We start from the raw sequence: 22,693 nt of genomic DNA, 5'->3' as shown, positions 1-22,693 counted from the left end.
TTTAGCTAGCTTTTTACATTATTATGCATGCTGTCTAGCTAACATTTAACATTTTTTTGCTAAATTTTCGGCTACTTTCTAGCGATCTACCTAGCTTTGTGTTTAGCTTACTATCCGACTATTTATCTGGCTTTTTATTCTTTCAGTTAGCTACCAAGCTCCCTTGTAGTTTTTTTTTACCTGTTTACCTTTCTAGGAAACTATCAAGCTAGCTTTTTAAGCTATTTAGCAAGCCATCTACCTAGGTTTTTACACTTTTTTCCCCATGTTATCTAGCTAACATTTTACTTTTTTGCTAGTTATATAGCTAAGTATTAGGCTCCTTTCTAGCTAGCTATGTTGCTTTGTTTTTAACCTTTCTATCCGGCTATGTAGATCTTTTTTTACTCTTTTAGCCAGCTCCCTATTAGTTTTTTACCTGTTCACTTTTCTAGCTAACCATAAAGCCACCTTTTATCTATTTAGCAAGCAGTCTAACCAGCATTTTACATTTTTTGCATGCTATCTAGCTAACATTTTTACATTTTTTGCTAGTTATCTAGCTAAATTTTCGGCTACTATCTATCTATCTAGCTTTTTTTTTTTCGCTTACGATCCGACTATTTAGATGGCTTTTTACTCTTTCAGCTAGCTACCAAGCCCCTTTGTAGTTTTATTGTTTTAGGTTTACCTTTCTAGGAAACTATCAAGCTACTTTTTAAGCTATTTAGCAAGCCATCTGGCTAAGTTGCTATTTTCGAAATTCATATTAAACTGGGTGCCTTTTGCGCTATTTAGTAAACTGGTATACAGTAGTTCAAATTAATCTAAATTAAATTTCGAATTGTTAAGCTAAATACAAAGCTACTGTGCTTGCTGGAACGGAATAAACAACAAAGAGATCTACAGTATATTTTTGGAGGGTAATTCAGTAAAACTGGCAACATTTTTTGCAGGTGGCAGCATATTTGATGATCTCTCATGGCATGCTAAATTCAGTTCTACAATGTTTAATTCTTATTGTCAGAGCTCTGTTCTGTCTTGCGTGAATTGGTTGCGCTAGATTTTTCACAGGTATGAGACTTACTCATCGGTGTGTGAAGTGCTGCTGTTATGCACGGTTCATAAAAGATGCACTGCGTTATACCTGGCATTTTAGGTTTCATGCGCCGCTGATACAGACATCATTCTCCTTTAAGCTAACGTAAAAAAAATAATCCAAAACTATTAGAACAAGGCCTTATATTTAGTTGAAGTTTGCGGAGAATGGAAACATTTGTGTTTGATTTAAATGAGAAGACATAGGAACACGAAGTACTCATGGGTAACCAACTTGAAAACCTAAGAGCCATCCAGAGGTGTAATATTAGCAATTGAAAAGCTGAAAAAGGAAACTCCCAAAATTATGTTGAACTTATTGGGTTAAGCTGGATGTTGTAGCAGCTGTTTTTCTGTATTCTTTTGGAATTTCATTAGATTTAATTACCACGAGCTGATGTGACATTCAACTGTAAGGTGGATGATTTTCTTTATGTTTTCCAAATAAACATGATTGCTTTTTTTTCCTGCCCTTTTTTGTTAACAAAAACGGGCAAAAGCTTCAAGAAAACCCATACCGTACCATTTGTCCCCTAACGTGTTTTACTTCCTTGTATACCAAACATTGACAGATGTAACACTTTCTCACATATGTACTTAACATTTTATATTTCGATTTAATGTAAATGAAGGGCTTCTCATATAACAATAATGAATTTAATGCTGCAAAGTATAAAACCATAGACCTGGAGTGAATCATCATCAGGTTATCACTGAATGTGTGTCTGTGATATGAGAGGGATTCACAGACTTGACTGACAAATGTATTTGCCAATTATTTGCTCCATTGGTGCATAAATCCGGCTTTTCATAATCTCATCTCCCTGCAGTAATGTCAAAGCCATTATGCCTCCCTTTGTCATGCCCCGAGTGAATTAGACAACTTGATGACTAGAGTTGATTGACAGCATGCTCTCTGTTTTTGTGCAATGTGATAATTGATCCAATCTTTTCTTTATAATACCATAGGTCAATTCTGAAGATTTGGAACCTTAATTTAAAACACATCGTAACCGCTGTTAAAAAGCGAGCTAGAACTAAATAAACATAACATTTAATTTTTTTTTAATTCTCTGTCTCAGTAAAGTTTTTTTAAAAATAGACAGAATAGTGCTGTTAGCATGTCTTTGGTCATTTCTTGCTGCGGGCAGAACATGCACGCCAGACAACAGACGGACCTGCGATCATCATAGCAATCATTAGCAAAACATTGCTTGGAAAAAAACAAAAACTCTCCTTCTCAAACAAAATCTTTGCTTTGACTCCACCCGGTAACAGTGTAATTCACAAAGCATGAAAAAACAGAACTAACAGAGAAAATTCCTCAATTATTTGGACAATTGGAATTTTCTCGGTGAGCTAAGTTGCAAGATATCTAGACCAGGAATCCAACGAGTATCTGTTTGAACCTAGAGCTCTACATCAAGGTCGTGGTAGGAATTGGATTATTTCTTTGGTATTTACGGTGGACTGCTGAACTCTAAGAATCTGCTTATAGCATACACCCATTGATTTGGGATTCCCCTTAACTGGAAAATATTGAAATTGTGTTTTCTTTGCGTTTTTGATGAACCTGTCACGACCAGAAACGGAATCAGGAACCAATTGCATAACGTTTACCACAAGTTTTATGGTAAATGGTGAATGGTCAGCATTTATATAGCATTTTTCAAGTCAATGGAGACCTCCCAAAGCGTTTACAATGTGCTTCACTCTTACCCATTCACACACACACTCACACACCAATAGCGGCCTACCTGCTTATTTGGGGCATTAGGGATTCAGTTTCTTGCCCAAGGACACTTCAAAATATATCACGGAAGAGCCGGGAATCGAACCTGCATTCTCTTGATCCCAAGACGAGCGCTCTACCTCCTGAGCTAATGCCGCCCATATTGATAGAAAGAGGAAGGGCTGCGCCCATGATCCGGGGCTCACTGGACGCGAGAAGCAAGTCGCTCTCGCAATCGGATTGTGATCCGAATACGGAAGTGGATCTTCCGTAGCGGGCGATGGCGGTGTCAGGGACGGAAAAGCAGGGACAGGAGAGCAAAAACGTGGTCGGGGTCAGAACGGGTCGTAAGCCGGGACGGGAGAGCAAACGTTGTCGGGATTAAAAACAGGTTGTAGCCGGAGACAAACGGGAAGATCATGAACGGGAAGGTAGAAAAACGGGTGCAAAAATGGGACAGAGGGGAATCAGGGTCAAAAAGGCTTGCCTTGTATCAACAGAGCTTCGCAGACAGACTGACAATAGGAGAGTGACAGGACTGGGTTTAAATAGGGACAGGGAGCCAATCAGATAGCCCACAGCAGCTAGCACCAAATGAGCGAGCGCAGGTGATTCCAATCGGTAATCATGAAAGAAACTGCTTGTCATTTATTTGAATTGTTGATAAAATTTGAAGTGTGACATTAAATTCTGACATGAATACCCTATCGGTGCGTAAGTAAATATTCTGACAAATAATAGGTATATTATAAATTAGAGTAGTGTTCACATAGTGCAGTGGTAAGCACATTTTCCTGACACGCTAACAGTCCCCAGTTTGAGGAAACCTTTTTTGGCCTGGATGGGGATGGTCGCCATCACGCTGTACTTGCCCGAGATACACCACAGGAAATGGTTTTCTTATCTAACACCTTAAACCAAATAAAAGTGTTTTTTTAACTGTAATTTATGTAAAATGTTGTCCATTGTATTGTCCATTGTTCATTGATTTGCCGGCTGTTGTTAAAATTAATATTTACTCTAGTGTTTCCTCTATTAATCTTACCACTTATCTAGAACCTAGAACTAGTCTAGTAGCTTTTTCTTTCTGTCTAGTAACATAGGTCCTACAACTTTCTGATTTTTTCCATTGCCACAAATAGTCATATTTATGTTTTTGTTTTGTTTTTACAGGTGGTCTGGCCCAAGACTTGTTTATCTGTCAAACCGCCACACATCAAGTTCTGCGAGTCTTGATTGTGTTGTTTGTGTTCACTAGGAGGGCGACTCTCTGGGGGCCATGGAGAAGGTTTGCCGCCAGCTGACCTACCATCTCAGCCCGCACTCTCAGTGGAGGAGACAAGGCATGCTCAAGAGGAAACCTCAAGCATGGTCAGGACTTTACGTTTATTTTAGTAATGAATTTTCGCAGTTGACCAATTGCTTAATTGTTGTTGTTTTTTAAAATTGGAACTATTGTTTAATTCAATAGTTAAGCCCCACATGACTTGGTCAAATTTGTATATTTGCCAAAGTCACAACTTTTAAATTTGCTTCATCATTTGGACATTCTTCTAGGACTCACCAGCAATTACTTTTTGGATACTACTATACAAGTATATTCGGTTTAATCAAAGGGTATTATTTGTGTTGTAGTAGTAGTAGTAGTGGTGGTGGTTGTAGTGGTTGTTAGAGGCGGTACTAAGTTGTAGTGAGTGGTAGTAGTAGTTGTTAGTAATTGTAGTTATGTTAGTAGCAGAAGTTATAGTAGTAATAGTAATGGAAGTAGTTGTAGTTGTTGTTAGTGGTAGCAGTAGTAGTTGTAAGTAGTGATAAAAGTAAATCATTTATGAGTAAGTAAGTAAGTAGTCAATCAATAAGTAAGTAAGCAAGTAAGTAGGCAGTCAATAAGTAAGTAAGTAGGCAGTCAATAAGTAAGTAAGTAGGCACTCAATAAGTAAGTAAGTAAGTAAGTAGCCAGTCAATAAGTAAGTAAGTAGCCAGTCAATCAATAAGTAAGTGAGTAGCCTGTCAATAAGTAAGTAAGTAGCCAGTCAATAAATAAGTAAATAAGTAGTCAGTCAATCAGTCCGTAGTAGTAGTAAGTATGTGAGTAATTAAGTCAGTAATAGTAGTAGTAGTAATAGTAGTAAGTGGTATGTCAGTAGTAGTGGTAGTAAGTCAATAGTACTAGTAGTAAGTCGATATTAATAGTAATATATGCAAATAGCGGTAAGTAAATAAGTAATTCTCTCCTCCTTTTCCCCTTTCACTATTTCTCTTATCTCTTTTGTTTCTCACACTCTCTCTCTCTTCTCTCTCTCTCTCTCTCTCTCTCTCCTTCTCCCTATCTGTCTTTCTTTGTCCCACCCTCTCTACTTTTCTCTCCCTCTCTTTCTCTTATTTCTTTCTTTTTTTTTCTCGCTAATCTACTCGTCTGGCCCCCGAGAGAATGTTTGTTCTATTGTGTGGCAACCGAGTTAAAATGCCTATGACACTCCTGACATAAACGGAATAAAAGTTAAGACCATGGTTTTATCTGAACGATCGTCCCCCCCAAAAAAAGAAAAACAAAACCCTGTACAAATCCTCAACCAAGCCAAAAATTAGGTGGAAAAGCCTGCCAGCTACCACAATTCCAGATTAATATTTCCATCCATCCATTTTCTGTACCACTTATCCTCAGTAGGGTCGCGGGGGTGCTAGGGCCCATCCCAGCTATCTTCTGCCAGTGGGCAGGGGACACCCCGAACTGGTTGCCAGCCGGTCACAGGGAACTCAGAGACAAATAACTCACTTGGGACTAGGTTGGTTGGCCGGACAATTTGGACCGGCCAACCAACCTGACATGCATGTTTTTCGAATGTGGGAGGAAACTGCAGTGCCGGGGGATACCCACACGGCTACGGGGAGAACATGCAAATTCCGCAGGCTGCGGCAGATGGAATTGAACCCTGGGAATCTAACCACCCAACCACCATGTGCCCTAGATTATTTTTTTCAATTATTTTGCCTTCAAATGGTGTTAAATTTCAATTAAGGAGGTGTCAGCAAGAAGACTATTTAACTTTGAAGCCACAGACTCTTCCTGTGCTAAACAAGTACACATGTTTTCTTTCGTGGCAAAAAGTGCTTTATATTGTCATCCGACATAATAAGAAGCGGCAGCATGGTGATTTCACACAGGTTGCAAGTGACTTTGACTTAAGTCCATCAATTTTCACCTGTTGCCATGGCAACCATTTTGTAAATGAGACTAAATTTGAAAATTGTGTGATGACATCTTTGATGCATATTAATTGCTAATGGACTAAACTAGAGGTGTCAAACTCATTTTAGCTCTGGGGCCACATGGTAGAAAGACTCAGTTTCAGTTTTAATGGTATCCACATTCTTAAAATGAGATTCTCATGGGACCATTTGAACCCAACTGATGTATTGGGAGTCATTAGGTGACCAAACCCCCCAATTCCGAGCACCAAGCAGGGAGGCAATGGGTACCAATGTTGTGAATCTTAGGTGTGACCTGGCTGGGGCTTGAACCAGCAACCTCCTAGTCTTGGGGCGGGCGCCCTACGCGCTAGTTGCGCAGGGCTGGACTAGTATATTCAGATCATAAAGAGAGCCTCAGCTGGAGGGCTGAGGGTCTTTTCAGAAGCTGACGATTAAATTATGATTCAGGGGTATAAGATTTCATTCCAAACATTGATTTTGTTTTTCCTTCTCATTTTATTTTTTACTTCACTAAGATTGAATCTCTTGTAGTGTTTATCGACTGTGCATTTGTAAAACAAACAAACAAAAACGAGAAAAACAACAAATGAATTAATTTCCATCACAGTTTAACTTGGGAAAACACATGCAGAATGGAAAGTGACCAAAACACTTATTTCATTGACAGATTTAATTATTTAAAAGTTTTTTTTTGAAGATTTGTACCTGAATATGGGATTTTGGCTGGATTTCATATCTATTATGGAAAGGAGCTAAATTGTCTTTAAACTTCTGCAAAGACGGGTGTCGTTTTTTCTTTAATTTTGTATTTTTTTGTTTGCCTTAATAAGCGTGTCCGCGACTTTTATTTGGAGTAAAATAACATTGGGATGGGTTTCCTCAATGTTCTCTGGTTAATCAATGGTGGTCAGCACATACAGCTACAGTGTATGGTCTCGATGGGCACTCAGCTTTGGTGACACCCAGTGGGTATATTTAAAACTGCGTGTCATTGTTTGACGTGATGCAGCTCATTTGTCTCTTGTGCTTTTCTTACATTGTCTAGTGGGCCACATAAAATGTTTGACACAAGTGGAATTAGAGGTTTGATTTTCTGGCCATGTTAGATACTTTAATTTGGTATTATACTATTTTGAAAGACGCTTCGTGAAATATGTGAAAAATGTACTCTTTATTTGCTTGGGTCCTCAAAAACAATTCTCCAATAAGTAGCCGCACTGTGGAGCTAAATGCTAACCATCCAACCGCCATGTGCCTCAGATTAATATTTATTTTTTCAATTATTTTGCCTTCAAATGGTGTTAAATTTCAATCCAGGCCAAGTTTGACGTAGTGAAGCAATCACTACTCCATAATTCACTCGGGTGATGTTCAACCTTTGCTTTTGATTCATTTATGTCCTTTTGATGCAATTTAATGAATAATACTTGTCAGATTTATGGCAAGAAAATCAACTGCAATATCTAGAACACATACACTACCGGTCAAAAGTTTGGGGTCACCCAAACGATAGTGTGCTTTCCATGACAGTATTCAATTTACATGTTTTGAAATTGTTTGATCGGAACGGAATTCCGACCATGTGTTGAATACTCTACTGGGGGACAGATCAAATTATACGTATAGCCCTAATGAACCTAATTGAACCTTTTGAAAACTAAACAAATGTATTCCCATTTGAGCATATAAATAAAGCAATTATTTCTTATAGCAAACATTGACTCAAGATATATTTGCAAATTATTTTAAAAACCTGCGGACCTCTTAGCCCTTGGAATCACTAGCAGACCAGCATTTTTGAGCAAAGGGTATGCAGGAACAAGGGGGAATTAAATCTGAAAGACATGAGGGAGCAAGTCCGTGCATAATTTTGTGTAATACTAACAGAACCTTAAAATCACATCTTAAACTGACAGGGAACCAATGCAGGTGAGCTAAAATCGGGGTAATGTGATCAAACTTTCTCTCAAATGAAGATCATCCCCCCCAAAAAATATTATTTTAAACATATTCAGTTTTTCAGTAATCTTTCATAGAAAATAGGTTGGCTTCACCCAAACCAAAAATTTTTGAGAAGAATTTAGAAAATTGTGAAAAGACTTATTCACATCAAGTTAGAGCATATCTACACTGGTTTTAAGTTGGTTCGATAATGTCAAAACACCGTCTGGATTTGAGCATTCTTGAACAGCTCGTTTGGACTCGATTCGGAGTACTCATCCTTGCTAGATTGCAAGTTAGGGCAGCACAAAATGTTTTGTTATGGACAAAATGTTCTGGGATTACCGTCCATCTTGTCCCAGTGAGCTGGTCGTCACAGAACTGTAACTACAGATGGCTATGACTTTATTACATGTATGCAGCAGCTGCTGTTTTTTTCCATCGCTTCAGTTTGAGTATCAACCTTGGAGTCACTGTAATCAGTTTTTACTTTTGTAAATGCACTTAGAGATATAACATTGAGAAAAATGGGCTCTTACTTGGTGGGTTTTACCTTCATAAAACTAAACTGTAACTTTCAAGCTACTTATGTTTTCTTCTACTGCCTTTCGTCTACTTCTACTTTGGGCTCCAGTTATTTTTTTCAGAAAGAGAGACATCATTTTCAACTAATGGTCAGTCAGTCAGCGCAGTGTCGGTGCAGCTTGGTTTTCACAGCAGAAATGTCCAAGGCATTGCTATTTCAGTCATAAAAGTCACTTAGCGAGAAATAACCGACAATGGTACCCAATGCTTGTGTGCCCCCTGATGGCTTATGCTGTCAATGGCACTCAAACAATTACAGAGAAAAAATGTTTTGCCGTACTTCTCTGCCTGACTGGCTGGCATGGTAGTTGCCGTCCATATACTTTCTGCAACACTATTTGCTTTTTTTAAGTGGCTCAAAACATAGTTACTATTTCCAAGCTTCTTCTTCATCACATTTCACGTACTGAAGTGTTTTTTGTTTGTTTTCTGCACTTTGACATTTTTTTCGTAATGATTTTTTGGTTTCACTGCCTTGGCTCAAAAAGCTTTGTTTTGATGAATTTCAAGTGTTATGCTGCTCTGTTAGGCCGCTTAAGTGGGTGATTTCACCGCATTATGTATATATGTGACCAAAAAAGGAAATGCCACCAATGCCCAGAACAAATGTCGACATTTACGTATGATAAAGTAATACAATGAAGTCAAATTCTTTTGCATTTCCATTGACTCACTAGCAAACACACACATGCACACGTACACTCAGTTTAGTCTAAATCGAGACATTCCATTTCCTAGCACTTTACCGTAACGTTAATCATCAAAACTGATTGCCTCACTCTGACCTTTAACATCAACCCAAACCAAATCCTAACTCAACTCTTGGCCTTAAAACCCTTTTTAACCTTAAAAAGCATGTCTAGCCACAGTAAGACCAGTAAAATGCCCTAATAAGCACTAGTCAAATCAAGTCATGTTTATTTGTATAGCCCTTTTAGTATTATTACTCCATCAAATCAAAAATGTATTGGACCTCACACTTATTGATAAAATACTGAAAATGGCTTTGAGAAGGTAACAAAATAGAAATACACAGACACAGAATCACTTTGGTTTAGAAAACGGTAAATGGCAATCAATATGACATTTATCGTCCAAATGAATGTAAAGGTCACGGTAGTTCAGTGATACTGTTGTGACACCTGAAGGTATTCCAAAGACTGAATCGGAGTAAATTAAATCGAAGTGATTGAAAGTAAGGGGATTTTTATATCACAATCACGTTGAAACACTATTTTTGTTTGAGTGTAACTCATATTCATTCCCCTGTGGATGGCTGACCCCTTGCTGCCTTTTGAATTAAGTATTGTTATTCATGAGTAACTCTGTCCTTTAACACTCCTATTCTAGGGGTTTACATTATCGTAATCTTTCTGGGGCTCCCCAAAATCTTTTGCCTATTGCTAGGTTAAAGGTCCTTATCACGATACTCAAATTGATAATCTGACTCCAAATTATTGAACATAAATTTACCATTCAAACTGTTATTAACCTTAGCTTCACCTTATCTTCACCTTTCCTAACAATAATGCGTGCTCACTCTGTAAGCGAGAAGACCAGGAAACCAATCAGCCTAATCACCCGAGATTTTATTCCTAACAGCAAAAAAAAAAGACTAATACAGTATTGGGGGCTTGGGTCCCTCTCAATACCAATCTGCACTCCCCTGTGGCCATCAGGGAGAGACAACCCCTCCCCTGAGGATCCCTGAAGAGTTTTATATATATACAAATTTCAAATCAAAACAGCAAAACACTACCCACTCCCATTTTATTGGTTACATGACATCTGCAATCTGTTTCTTAAGATGCTTATTGGCTCTTTTTGCGGAGTGTCAGATGACGCCCTTTCTTGCGTATGTGACTGGCTGGGGTGCGCTTCCGGGAAACACCACACCATCTGGATTCCCAGGAGCAGGGATTTTTCGCTCAACCTTGGCCCCAGGCCTCGTCAGTTCTTGTTTGTATGTCTGGCGACTAGGCCTCAAAAACAACTTCAAAACAGCACTATTATTTGTATTTATTTGCAATACAGCTCTGAATTATAAAAAAACTGTTAGCATAGCACTACATGTCTGCACAAAATAATTAAATCCTTCACTATTTTATGATTACAAATTCACAGGCATCAAATGCAGGCATTCAAATCAGACTATTTCCGGCATTCTGATTTTTTAAAGCCTTGTAAAAGAGCACAAAGATCCAACTGTGGTCGTAGTTAGACTACCTTTTATCCGATTAAAATGGTTTGGTTAGTCCTTTTCAATTTTGAATTACTCGTGCACTTAGACCCATTCGAATGGTGGACGAATTGTGCGCAATGGTTTGCATGTGCAGTTTCTCTATCCAGAATGTTTTTTTTCTTCTTCATTTGTGCCACAAAGAACAGTGGACTTTTAGAATAGAATAGAATAGAATAGACCTTTATTGTCATTGTTACAAAATGGGTTATCATATTGTGGCAACGAAATTGGGCATGACACTCCAGGTTCACACATTCACAGTGAGGTAAAAAAAGCCAAGAAGATAAAGGAACAGAGAAGATAAGGTTATAAAACAAGGAGGATAAGGTTATAGTTATAATTTACACAATATTTACACAAGGAATTTCGGCATGTAGGATGTTACATACAGTTTGGTATCGTAATACAGTTTGGTGTCGTAAGGGTTTGTGGAATTATGCATTTGGTGCAAAAATAGTCGTCATAGTGCAAAAAATAGTCAACTTATGCATTTGGTGCCAAAAATAGTCATCATAGTGCAAAAAAATAGTCAACATTGTGCAAGGTGAGCAGTAAACATAGTGCAGTCAACATGTGCAAGAAACATAGACTTAATACTGAGACAAACGATAGAGGCTAACTCAGCTTTACTCGCTACACAATCCTCATGTGTATTGGTTGATTTCCCTGGGAAATTTCAATCATTTTTGTACCCATGGTGAAAATGAGGCCACTTCTGGAGCGGGGAGAAAACAAGCATGGTACTTTGTTGATTGTAGTAAGGAACATGAATGAAGTTGTTTTTATTTATTGTCAAAAGTTAAATGTGGAAACACGTACTTGCGTAGAAAAGTTCCCTCCTGTTTCGACAACTTCTGATCGCAAATTCATAAATATACGGTTCTTCATTTGTCACTAGTCATGTGGATTCTTTCGGATTGCTTGCAATATGACGACTGTCGATGACATTAAATAGTATGCGTGTATTGAATAAGTAATTGTTTTGTAGAGCAACTCAGCAGAATGCAACTAAATAACTAGGTCAGTGTCAGGACCAGAACGGAAACAGGACCCACTTACGTGGCGTTTACCACATGTTTTATTGAAAGAGAGAGGAAGGGCTGCGCCCACGATCCCGTGTTTGCTGGGGGTGGGAAGCAAGTCGCTCTCGTATTCAGATTGTGCGCCGAACGCGGAAGTGGATCTTCCGTAGCGAGCGATGGGGACGGAATAAACGGGTTGGTAGCAGGGATCGGGAGATCAAGCCGTGGTTGGGGTTGGAAGCGAGTCGTAAGCCAGAACGGGAAAACAGACGTGGTCAGGAGCAAAACAAGTCGTAGCCGGAGATAGACGGGAGCAAAAACGGGGCAGGGGAAAGTCAGGGTCGAAAAATGCTTGCCCAGTATTCACTGAGGTTCGCAGACGGACTGACCACAGTGGATTGACAGGACTGAGTTCAAATAGGGACAGGGAGCCAATCAGAACCCACGGCGGGTGGCGCCAAATGAGCGGGCACAGCTGAATCACATCAGTAATCATGACAGTCCGATTCGACCAATTTTACATATTTAATCGAGGACAGTAAAGGTCTCTTTAGTATGTAACCTATACCTGCCTCAGACAAACTTTTTCAATAACATTGCGTTAAACAATTTGGCAGCGGGGCCGCACCAGTAGAAACAATAATGAATGATTGATTTGATACAGTCTTGAATACGATACCTTGGCAATACATGAGGAAAAAAGACTTGTCCAATTATTCTTAGATAAATTACAGAAGGAAGAAACTTGCAGATATCTACTTGTACATGTTCTATTTCAATTTATATCTGTTTATAGATAAACCATTTCATTAAATTAGTGTTGAAATACTGTGAGTTAAAGCAAATTAGAATATTATCTCTGTTTAGTCATATGAAATGAAAACTCAAAAAGCAGCAGAACTACCTCCGAAATTTTCTTGTCAATAGAAATACATTATTAAAAATAGCAAATGCAGAAAATGCTTCATGAAAGATATTTTTTATGGGGAGATATCCAGGTGAAGGTACACTGGGGACAAGAGTGGCAAACAATCCAAAACCTTTTTGTTTGTAGTACTTACCAGTTTTACTATACTCTGTATTATCATGATATTTTTACAATTTTCGTTTAGCAGGCCAGATTAAAAAGGCTGACAGGGCGTATTTGGCCCACGGGCCGTAGTTTGACCTTGTCATAAAGAGTGAGCGGGTGAATTGGTGATGCCTATCGAAGTGCTAAAATTGTCTTAGCTCACTCATTTCTGCCTGACCAAGTACGAAACAGGAAGTTAAATCCTTTTTTATGACCCCATGTGTCAAGATCTGGCATGCCACTTTCTCCCAGAGGGCGCCAATCGGGTGTGTAGCAAGACACACCTGATCCCAATCTTCACACACCTGTCTTTAATTAGGCAAATACTTTTTGTTGACACCTCGGACAGCACACTGCGTTGGGTCATTGCATTTCATTAGGATCTTTTTTTCTGGTTTGGCTATTGTCAGGTTTGTTTTTGTTCGGATATGTTAATTATTTTGTGACCCCTTATTTGTTGCTTTGTTCCCTCCATTTCCATTTCCGGTTTGGTCTTTGTTCCTGGTTTGGATATTGTCAGGGTTGATTTTGTTTGGACATGTTGTGTGTTTTGTGATCCCTTGTTATTTTATCACGTTGCTCTTTGCATTTCCCTTTACCTTGGTCCATCCTGCAAAATGTAACACCCCAGCTAGAATCATTAGTGATATCAGTAATAAAACTGCTTCAGGCAGGTGACAAAGATGCAGTATCTGTATTATGGATTCTTTTTTGGCTTACTTGTCTGTTATATCCATCCATCCATCCATTATCTGCACCGCTTCTCCTCAGCAGGGTCGCCGGGGTGCTGGAGCCCATCCCAGTCATCATCGGGCAGTGGGCAGGGGACACCCTGAACTGGTTGCCAGCTAGTCGCAGGGCACACAGGGACAGACAATTCACTTGCTCATTCAAGCCTAGGGACAATTTGGACCGGCCAATCAACCTGACATGCATGTTCTTTGAATGTGGGAGTGCCCAGAGGAAACCCACGCGAGCATGGGGAGAACATGCAAACTCCGCACAGGAAGGTTGATAGCTGGAGTTGAACCCATGACCTCAGAACTGTGCCGCACACACGCTAACCACCGCTCCGCCATGCTGTCTGTTATATATTTATATAAATTATTTATTGATATTACTTTTACTTTATTCAATAAAAATAGGCGTGGACATTAAAGAGTATGTGTGTATTAAATAAGTGATTGTTTTGTAATGTCACTGTAATGCAATTGGTTTTCTTAACCTGAAGTAGTGTCCACTAAAGCTAACTAAACAACTAGGTCGGATTTGACCATTTTCCATATCCAATCAAAGGCACTAAAAGTCTGTTTTGCACGTAACCTACTTGCAGGATTTTTTCTTTGTTATATGTTCTAAACTTTAAAAAAAAAACTAATTTAAAAATTTGATTCTGATGCCTTTTCCACTATATTAAAAAAGGGCACTGTATTGTTTAAGGCCAAGTGCCAAATAAAGACAGTGTATCAGCAAGATGCCAGACAAACATGGTGGCGACTACCAGGTGTGAATTCCGCTTTGTAAAATAAATGAAAATGTATTAACATATGAATAGTAAAATTACAATGGTATGATAGTTCATGTATTTTTGCCTCATGTTCAAATCAATTTTGTATCTTATTTTACTGAATGACCGTTCTTGTACCACTGGGATGCACTAAATATTACACACTGTCCCTCTAAAGCCCTAAGGCAGGGGTGGCGAACAAGTTTGACACAAAAAGCTGAAATTTTTAACAGTGAGAGTCAAAGAGCCACACCACGCACTGACTTGCCGTGACAGACAGACACACACAAACAATTAAAAACATATTATTTCCCATAACACACTTCTCTCCTTACAATACAACAAGTATTGTTCTTGTGTTGATTTCAAGGAAAGTATCCACCCTTAATACACACACAAAAAAAATAAATATGAAACAAGGCAAAGAGCCACACTATATATTATGAAGTAAAGAGCCGCATTCTTATTGGTCAAGAGCCGCACGCGGCTCTAGAGCCACGTGTTCGCCACCCCTGCCCTAATGTGTAATATTTGACCACTAGATGACACTGTGTTGTCTGGTACATGCGAGGCCCAGTGATACACGGCACAGCGTGGTGGCAGGATGCAGGAAAAATATGGCGCCAACCTAAGGGGATTCCACTGTGTAAAAGAAATGAGAATTTCTCGACCTGTTATATTATAAAAGTTAACATTGGTATGATAGTTGATGTATTTTTGCCTTATATTCAAATTAATGTTTTTTTTGCTGGGTTTTTTTTTTGGTACAAGTAGGAGGCACTAATTATGACACACTGACACTTAAAGGCAGGCTAGTTGGACAGTCACATCTTTTTTAATGCAAAGCCTTTTATCCTGCTTCACACGTGAGTCTGCATTTGTTTTTTTCTTTGTGTGTTTATGTGTGGTAATGCACACCCTTCGAGGAATTCGTGTGTCTGAATTCTTGTGTTGCATACTAAGTTTGGAGTCCTTCTAAAGAAGAAATGGAACACATTTCTTGGTTTTGACCTTCTGGAAAGCTTGCTATTGATGAATAAGTTAAAACAAGAACAAACGTGAGACAAATTCTGACTACATTTCCGTTAACAAATGTTTATATTGACCACTATCACTGACAAAAGACTCATTTGTCTAAATAAAAACGTAATTAATTGGTCTTCCTGGAAATCCTGACTATGAAGTTGTCCTTATTTTCTCACCTTTACCCTAAGACTATAAAATGATAAAAAAAAATTGTCATGGGAGGACCTGCTCTCACTGTGTGACTGTGTCATTGTGTGATACATGATCCTGCAGGGACATAGAGTGTGCACCAAACCATGGAGAACATGATAATCTACTTCAGAAATGTGATGTTCACCTTAAAGAATCGAAGCACCAATATATCCTATCATATAGTTCCATAGGACCAGCACTACTCCAAAACAGCTTAGTTTCACGCCATGTGCTCCTTTTTCGATTGCAAAACTATTCCTCCTTTATCCTCGTTGCAAAACCCGGGATGAGAGGGCGTTGGTGTTAAACTAATTTAATTGGCCAAACGATGCGGATCCTACCCCCACACACCCATTTCCTGGTTTTAATGAGGATGATGTAGCCAGTAACACCATGAAATACAGTCTATGAAAGACACACTCTGCAAATTCTTTCTTTTTACCTAACCATATGTCCCGGGGGTGTTCCGCACCACATTAATTTCATAACAATACCCAAAATTCGAGTGAAGGTAACATACAATTCATGACCAGGATCGTTTTTGATCGACCTGATGTAAATCCATTACAATGGCACTATCGGGACACTACTATCGGGACAGTATCCTGTTTCTGAGTGTGGTGGTAGATTGCTGTGCCGGCTAGCTGCTAAAATTGTGGCCATTGTGCCAGATTTTTAATTCAAAAAGCGAGCATCTGTTAAAATTAGCATCTGTCAGAAACCACTTCTGGTGGCAGGTTGTAAGTCAGATGTTACTATTAGTCATCAATCCCGATACAATTTAACAATTACATTATACCAGGGGTGTCCAAACTTCTCAGGAAGCGTGTCAGGTTTGGCAAGCTGAAAATGTGTGAGGGCCGACTATTCAACCTGGCATTCTCTGGACAGTCTTTAATGTATTCACCCACCCTGAAAGGTTTTCAGTGCGTACTGATCAGCATCGCGACCTCTTAGCTCACCTTTTTAGCATTTTCATTTGCCTGGCAGGGTCTTGTTAAAAAAAACGCTGCTGTGCAGTTAAAGCAGCTTCCAATTGCTTCACCTTTTCACAGCGTTTATTTCCAGTTTCCTTTTTGTAGTAAGCATGTTTGTCCGGTAGTTCCTCTTGATATTATATTCTTTGATCCAGTCTGTTGGCAAAATAGGCAGACTCAGTTGTTTCAGATTTTGGTGAAAAAATACTGCAACTTCCAGCTGTCCTGGAAGCGGCGGCCCTCACAGTCAACTTTCCTTTTTTTAATTTATAGTTGCCTTGTCGAAATTGGGGTGGGCTAAAATTCTCACAATGTCAAAGTCGCCAAACTGCTACAGCCATCATCTAGTGATTTTTTTGTATTTTATACTGCAGGCAACATTACTGGCGGGCCAGACATTATTCATTTTATGACGGAGGCCCCAGTAAAAATGTAATCACGGGCCGTAACTGTCCCCTAAGCCGGACTATGGACAGGGCTGTATTATACTATAAAATTTCCTACGCCAAAGGTGTCTGATGTTTACCTTTAAATTCCAACTTAATTATTTCCTTAACATAGCATTAATTTAATGGCAAGAGACTATTCCCTAATTTCAGGTCATTTATTGTTAAATGTTCATTAGAATGAAGCAAAAAAAGTAGCAAAAAAACCCACAAATAATTGTGACCATGGCCAACCCAAATGCCCAAACACCCAAACAAGTTAAGCACCCCAACACCCAAGTTTGTCATGATTTCGTCCCCCCAGATGAAACGGGTTACAAGAAAGCAGCCATGTCACTCAGGTAAGGGTGACACAACACACTCTTCTGTTTAACAGCAGGACCCAACAGCTTTCACTGGTTAACCCCTGCCGTATCATACAGGTGCCTTGCCGAGTTAAAAAAAAGTTCCTTTTTTACTTTTTTACCTCAAAGAATCCTATTCTGTTTGGCTTTTTTTCAGGGAACATAGAACATTTCCAATCCTACGTTAATAGCACATTGACGTTGATAGTAAGGCATGGGTGGGCAAACTTTTTGAGCCGCGGGTCTCATTAGGTTTGAAAATTCAACATTCGTTTTCGCATTTTAAATCAGTCTGTGATTTAATTTCACGCAGCTAATTGAATAGAAAGACCTCTTGACTGCATGTCTCTCCTCAAATTAATTCCTCCAAACGGTCAAACACGTCAATTCTGAAGGCGATGAAATTTAACACGTCACCTGAAGCTGACAGCAGATTCATCACCTCTACTTCATATGCAAAATAGTTGATGCAAGCTGACAGCAGGAATGTAGATAAGCGAGTAAGGATTTAATAAGATTTGATTTTCTCACCCAAACCAGAAGGGATTATTATGCACCAATTTTAAGAAATGTTTTGCAGTGACCTCGGAATAGATCCTACACTACATTCGGACATTGATGGAGCATGCATAAGGCTTTCTTTATGGCGAATGAAAAGATGTGTTTTAACAGGATATAATTAAAAAAAGAAAAATAACATTTTTGGTCTGACTATAAACATAAGTGACATGTTTTAGTGGCTATTTGGTGTATTGTTTTACAATGTGGTTTTAATGTGCTGTGAGTAATCGTATATTGACAAAAGCAGTGTCATTAAAAGAAGGAATTCAAGGAAGTTTAGTGTTCCATATATATAGTTGGTCCCTAATTAACCTCACCCTTCATAAAAACATTTCGGGATAGCATTCAGTGTTGGGGGCTTTTCATATCTGCCTTTGTTTTTTTATCATCACATTTTCCAGTTCATCCTGCTTTCTGAGGTTTGTTATATTGATTTATGATCCAGACAGTCTTGTTTTTGACCATTTATAGTTTGTATAATTGTTTGTGGCAGCACGGCGGCGCAGTGGTTAGCGCGTGTGCGGCACAGTTCTAAGGTCTTGGGAACCTCCTGTGTGGGTTCAAATCCAGCTACCGGACTTACTGTGCGGAGTTTGTATGTTCCCCCCGTGCTTGTGTGGGTTTCCTCCCACATTCCAAAGACATGCATTTCAGGTGGATTGGCCGGTCCAAATTGTCCCTAAGTGTGAATGAGCAAGCGAGTTGTCTGTCCCTGTGTGCCCTGTAACTGGCTGGCAACCAGTTCAGGGTGTCCCCTGCTCACTGCCCGATGATTGCTGGGATGGGCTCCAGCACCCCCGCAACCCTACTGAGGATAAGCGGTGCAGCTAATGAGATGAGATAATTCTTTGTGTTTTTATTCCTCATTCTTAGTTTCAATCCACGATTTGTCGACATCTAATGCTCTGATTCTACAGACTGTCCCTTTAAGCTCTGGAGCTGATAGCTAACTAATATTGAATTGAAGACATGTCAATTGGCTCAATGTTCTGCTTGTTTGCAGCAGTTTACAACAATCGTAAAGGGATATTTTTTGTCTATCCAAATGCAAATATGGTAGCAAACACTTTCCATTTTAATATGCATCAATCTATTCATTTTCTTAATCACTTGTTTGTATTGGGATCAAGTCTGAGGTTGATCCTATCTTAGCTAGCTAATCTGCATATCAATGTCTTTACATTTAATTAAGAGGGGGTGGTGTTTTTTTCATTTTCAAGCAAATATATAAAGTGTCTCGCTCAATCTTTTTAGTGAGCAGCCCAGCAGGTCAGCCCTTTGTGCTTCCTCACTTCATTTCTTCCAAATCCAGTTGTCCCGCTGGGTTTATTTATAGCCCAGAGCGTACAATCTGAGACTACCGCTTTAAGTGCTACTCAGGCCTGTTTTCATTTGCAAACTTCAGTGTCTTAAGCTTTAAATCCCCTTAGCATCAAACCGTCTGCATGTCCCCAGCCTCCTTTATTTCTATTCGTACTGTTTCCATTAGCAACCAAGCATCAAAGCTGGACTTTTCGCAGTTTATCTCATCAGTTGTCCACACTTTGTGTAATGACCAGATGGCAGGGTTGACCTACTCTGATCCTGGAGGTCACCTGGCTGGCATGTTTTGGATGCTTTCCTCCTCCAACACAGCTGATTTATATGCCGTGTATGTGTATTTATATATCAGCTCATTAGGGAGTTGTGCAGGGCCTGGATAATGATACCGATTGTTTCAAAATATGCATTTGAAGCCAAAACAATGACTGGAGTTGCTGATCACATAGCCAGACTTGTTGCTGTATTTTTTAATCAAAAACAGGTGCTAAGTGCACCTCCAAACTCAAACTTGTTGCAAAAATCCAAGGATATGTTACATTTGAGGAAAGCGGGAAGTGAACCTTTTTGACTTCATACCAAATGAGCAAAGGCCTTTTGATTCAGAGTTCATTTTGACACCAGTCAACAATAGTGAACCCAAAGGAGAAACAGACTGTGAATGGTAACATATTTAACACGCAAATGGCCCAGTGTTGCTAGGCCAATAGAAGATTGGATTCCGCTGCTTGGGGTGGTCGGTGGTTGGGAGTTGCAGGACCTAATTTATCTGCCAGAGGGTGTTAAGAGACCCCACAAAATCAGATCACGCGATAGCATATGTTTATAGATTTTGTGGGTATTTATTTGGTGTGTGTTGACACATGGGCAGCACGGCGACGCAGTGGTTAGCGCGTGTGCGGTACAGTTCTGAGGTCATGACATCGAACCTCCTGTGTGGAGTTCGCATGTTCCCCTCGTGCTTGCGTGGGTTTCCTCCGGGCACTCCGGTTTCCTCCCATGTTACAAAAAACATGCATGGCAGGTTAATTGTCCCTAGGTGTGAATGAGCAAGTGAGTTGTCTGTCTCTGTGTGCCCTGTGACTGGCTGGCAACCAGTTCAGGGTATCCCCTGCCCACTGCCCCAAGATAAAAGGGATGGGCTCCAGAACCCCCGCGATCCTACTGAGGATAAGCGGTGCAGATAATGGATGGATGGATGTTGACACAAAACCTAGTAAAGACATTCGTGTAGGGCTCAGGTACAACTGTGATCATTTTCGCAAAAATAGGGCTGCAACAACTAATCGATAAGATCGATTAAAATCGATTATAAAAAAGTATTGGCGACTGATCAAATAATCGATTGGTTGTATCACGGGACGTATGTGTCACTAAGTTTGTAAAATCAATGCAAATACGAGTGCACACAATTGAAGCTGAAAGTTGTAGTTCCAATTTAGTTCAGTAGAGAGTATCAAGACCGATTTTGAACATCATTACAAATAAAATTTGCATGAACGTTTGAACTTTGACTGTGTTTGACTGTTTCATATGAAACAAACTAAACACTTTTCAAGGGAACCGAAGTACAGAGAAAAAAATGAAAATAGGTAAATAGAAAAAATAAAGTAAAAATGCTTTTATTAATAATAATTCCATGTTTAATTCTACACAAGGGGCAGAATTTGTAAGAATAGTATAAAATATTTTCATACTTCTAACGTTTAGCGCATTTAAAGATTTAACAGAAAAAACAAATTTGTTGACAACATTTTGAAAAGTGGGTTTACACCTAAACTGAAAATATAATATGATCTTTGGACAATGTGGTATGAAAAGAGTATATTACAAATTTGCTGGTGTATAACACATTTCTGTATGTATTTTTGTTTATTGTCAAGTTAATGGACAAACAATTGGAATTTTCCATTGTTTTATATAATAAAATATTCTACTGTGTGAACTATGTTTCTATCTGTACCAAAAATTCAATATTTGAATAATGAGGAGGAAATTAAAAATGTCTTTAAGATATTTAATTTATCGATTCATCAAAAAAAAATCGACCGATTCATCGATTGTGGAAGTAATTTGGGAACATAGCTGTTCGATTTCATGTCTATTATTGAAAGGAGCTAAATATTCATTATACTTTTGCAAATACATCCAAGTGCTGTTTTTTTAATTGTGTATTTTCTAATCCAGGTGAGTGCAATCGTATTGCCTTAAGCGGTACGCATGTGACTTCTATTTTAAGTAAAATAATATCGGAATGGATTGTTGCCTCAAATGTCCTCTGAATGATAAATGGTGGTCAGCAAAGACATCTTTGAGAGTGATGCTTAGCTTTGGCAAAATCCAGTGGACATATTTAAAAATGCATTGTTTTTGCTTTTTAATCTCTTGTGCTTTGCTCATCTATGTCTCTCGTGCCTGATTAAATTATTTGGCAAGCCGTAGTTTGCCATCTATAATGTAGAGTTTAATGTATTTTTGGGAGTTACAACAAGTGCTAATTGTGAATCATTTGTCTGTTTTTAGTCTAAAGGCAGTGCTGTCCACACCTCCATCCAGTGGGGCATTGGATTTGTCCGGCATCCCTCTGGTGGCTCGCGACATGGAGCGTCTGTGCGCGCACCTCCAGCATCACGCTTCCACGGTGGTCAGCTTGGAACTGGGTTTTACCGAACTGACTGACGAAGCCTTTCTGCTGCTCCTGCCGACACTTGCAGCCCTGCCTCGCCTGGAAACACTGGCTATGAACGGGAACCGGCTGACCAGGACTATTCTGAAGGAACTGACCGATGCCTTGAAGGTCACTCCCTTCTTCTTGTTGCATCTTGTTAACGTACACTCCTTGTGATTTTTATCGTTCTGTGCATGCATTGGGTACTTTAACATGCAGGCAACAGTCAGATTACGGTTTTCGACTAATGTAAAGCCACGCAAAGGCACATAAATGTCCATCCAATTATGGTCTTAGTACCACTCTAGGTAGTCCGATTAAAATCACGAATGTTTCACATGTGTGACCATTGTTGTCAAGTCACAAGATCATCAGGTCTAGTAGGATCATTCTCCAGGGCACAGTCCAAGGGAGCAGAAGGAGAGGAAGACATAAAAAGAACTGAGCCAACATCAAGAAATGGACTGGTGCTAACTTTGCTACAACCCAAACACAGGCCAGGAATTGTCAGCAGTAGAGAAGGCTGTCCAGAGTTGTGTTCTCAGTGGTGGCCCGATGACCCAGGCAGTTACGGGATCTGGGAATTATTAACTGTCAATCATATCTATTTTTCACTTTTGAAATTGATTGCATTTACCCGTTTTTCTTCCTGTCAAATGACCTACTTGCGCCTTAGTTTTATTGAAGCCCTGCCTGTGGCTAACAGTATCACATTTAAATCCAAGTGTAACAGATTTAGAACATTATTATTTGCTCTAAGAGACAGTG

At 39.3% G+C, this 22,693-nt stretch overlaps 1 protein-coding gene across 1 annotated transcript in view; it reads left to right on the top strand.

Annotated features, from left to right (window-relative positions):
• lrrc75a (leucine rich repeat containing 75A) overlaps positions 1-22,693 on the top strand; it is a 57,002-nt gene that overhangs the window by 29,757 nt on the left and 4,552 nt on the right. The window contains exons 3-4 of the mRNA XM_088345394.1: positions 4,068-4,180; positions 21,781-22,054. Of these exons, the coding sequence (XP_088201520.1) occupies positions 4,068-4,180; positions 21,781-22,054 (387 nt within the window). The remainder of the gene's footprint in view (positions 1-4,067; positions 4,181-21,780; positions 22,055-22,693) is intronic.

Source organism: Urocampus carinirostris, chromosome 10, assembly GCF_059441175.1.
Source record: "Urocampus carinirostris isolate Australia breed hairy pipefish chromosome 10, RoL_Ucar_1.0, whole genome shotgun sequence".
Lineage (NCBI taxonomy): Eukaryota > Metazoa > Chordata > Actinopteri > Syngnathiformes > Syngnathidae > Urocampus > Urocampus carinirostris.
Note: the sequence above shows the minus strand (reverse complement) of the source record. Positions and strands in the feature narration are given on the sequence as shown.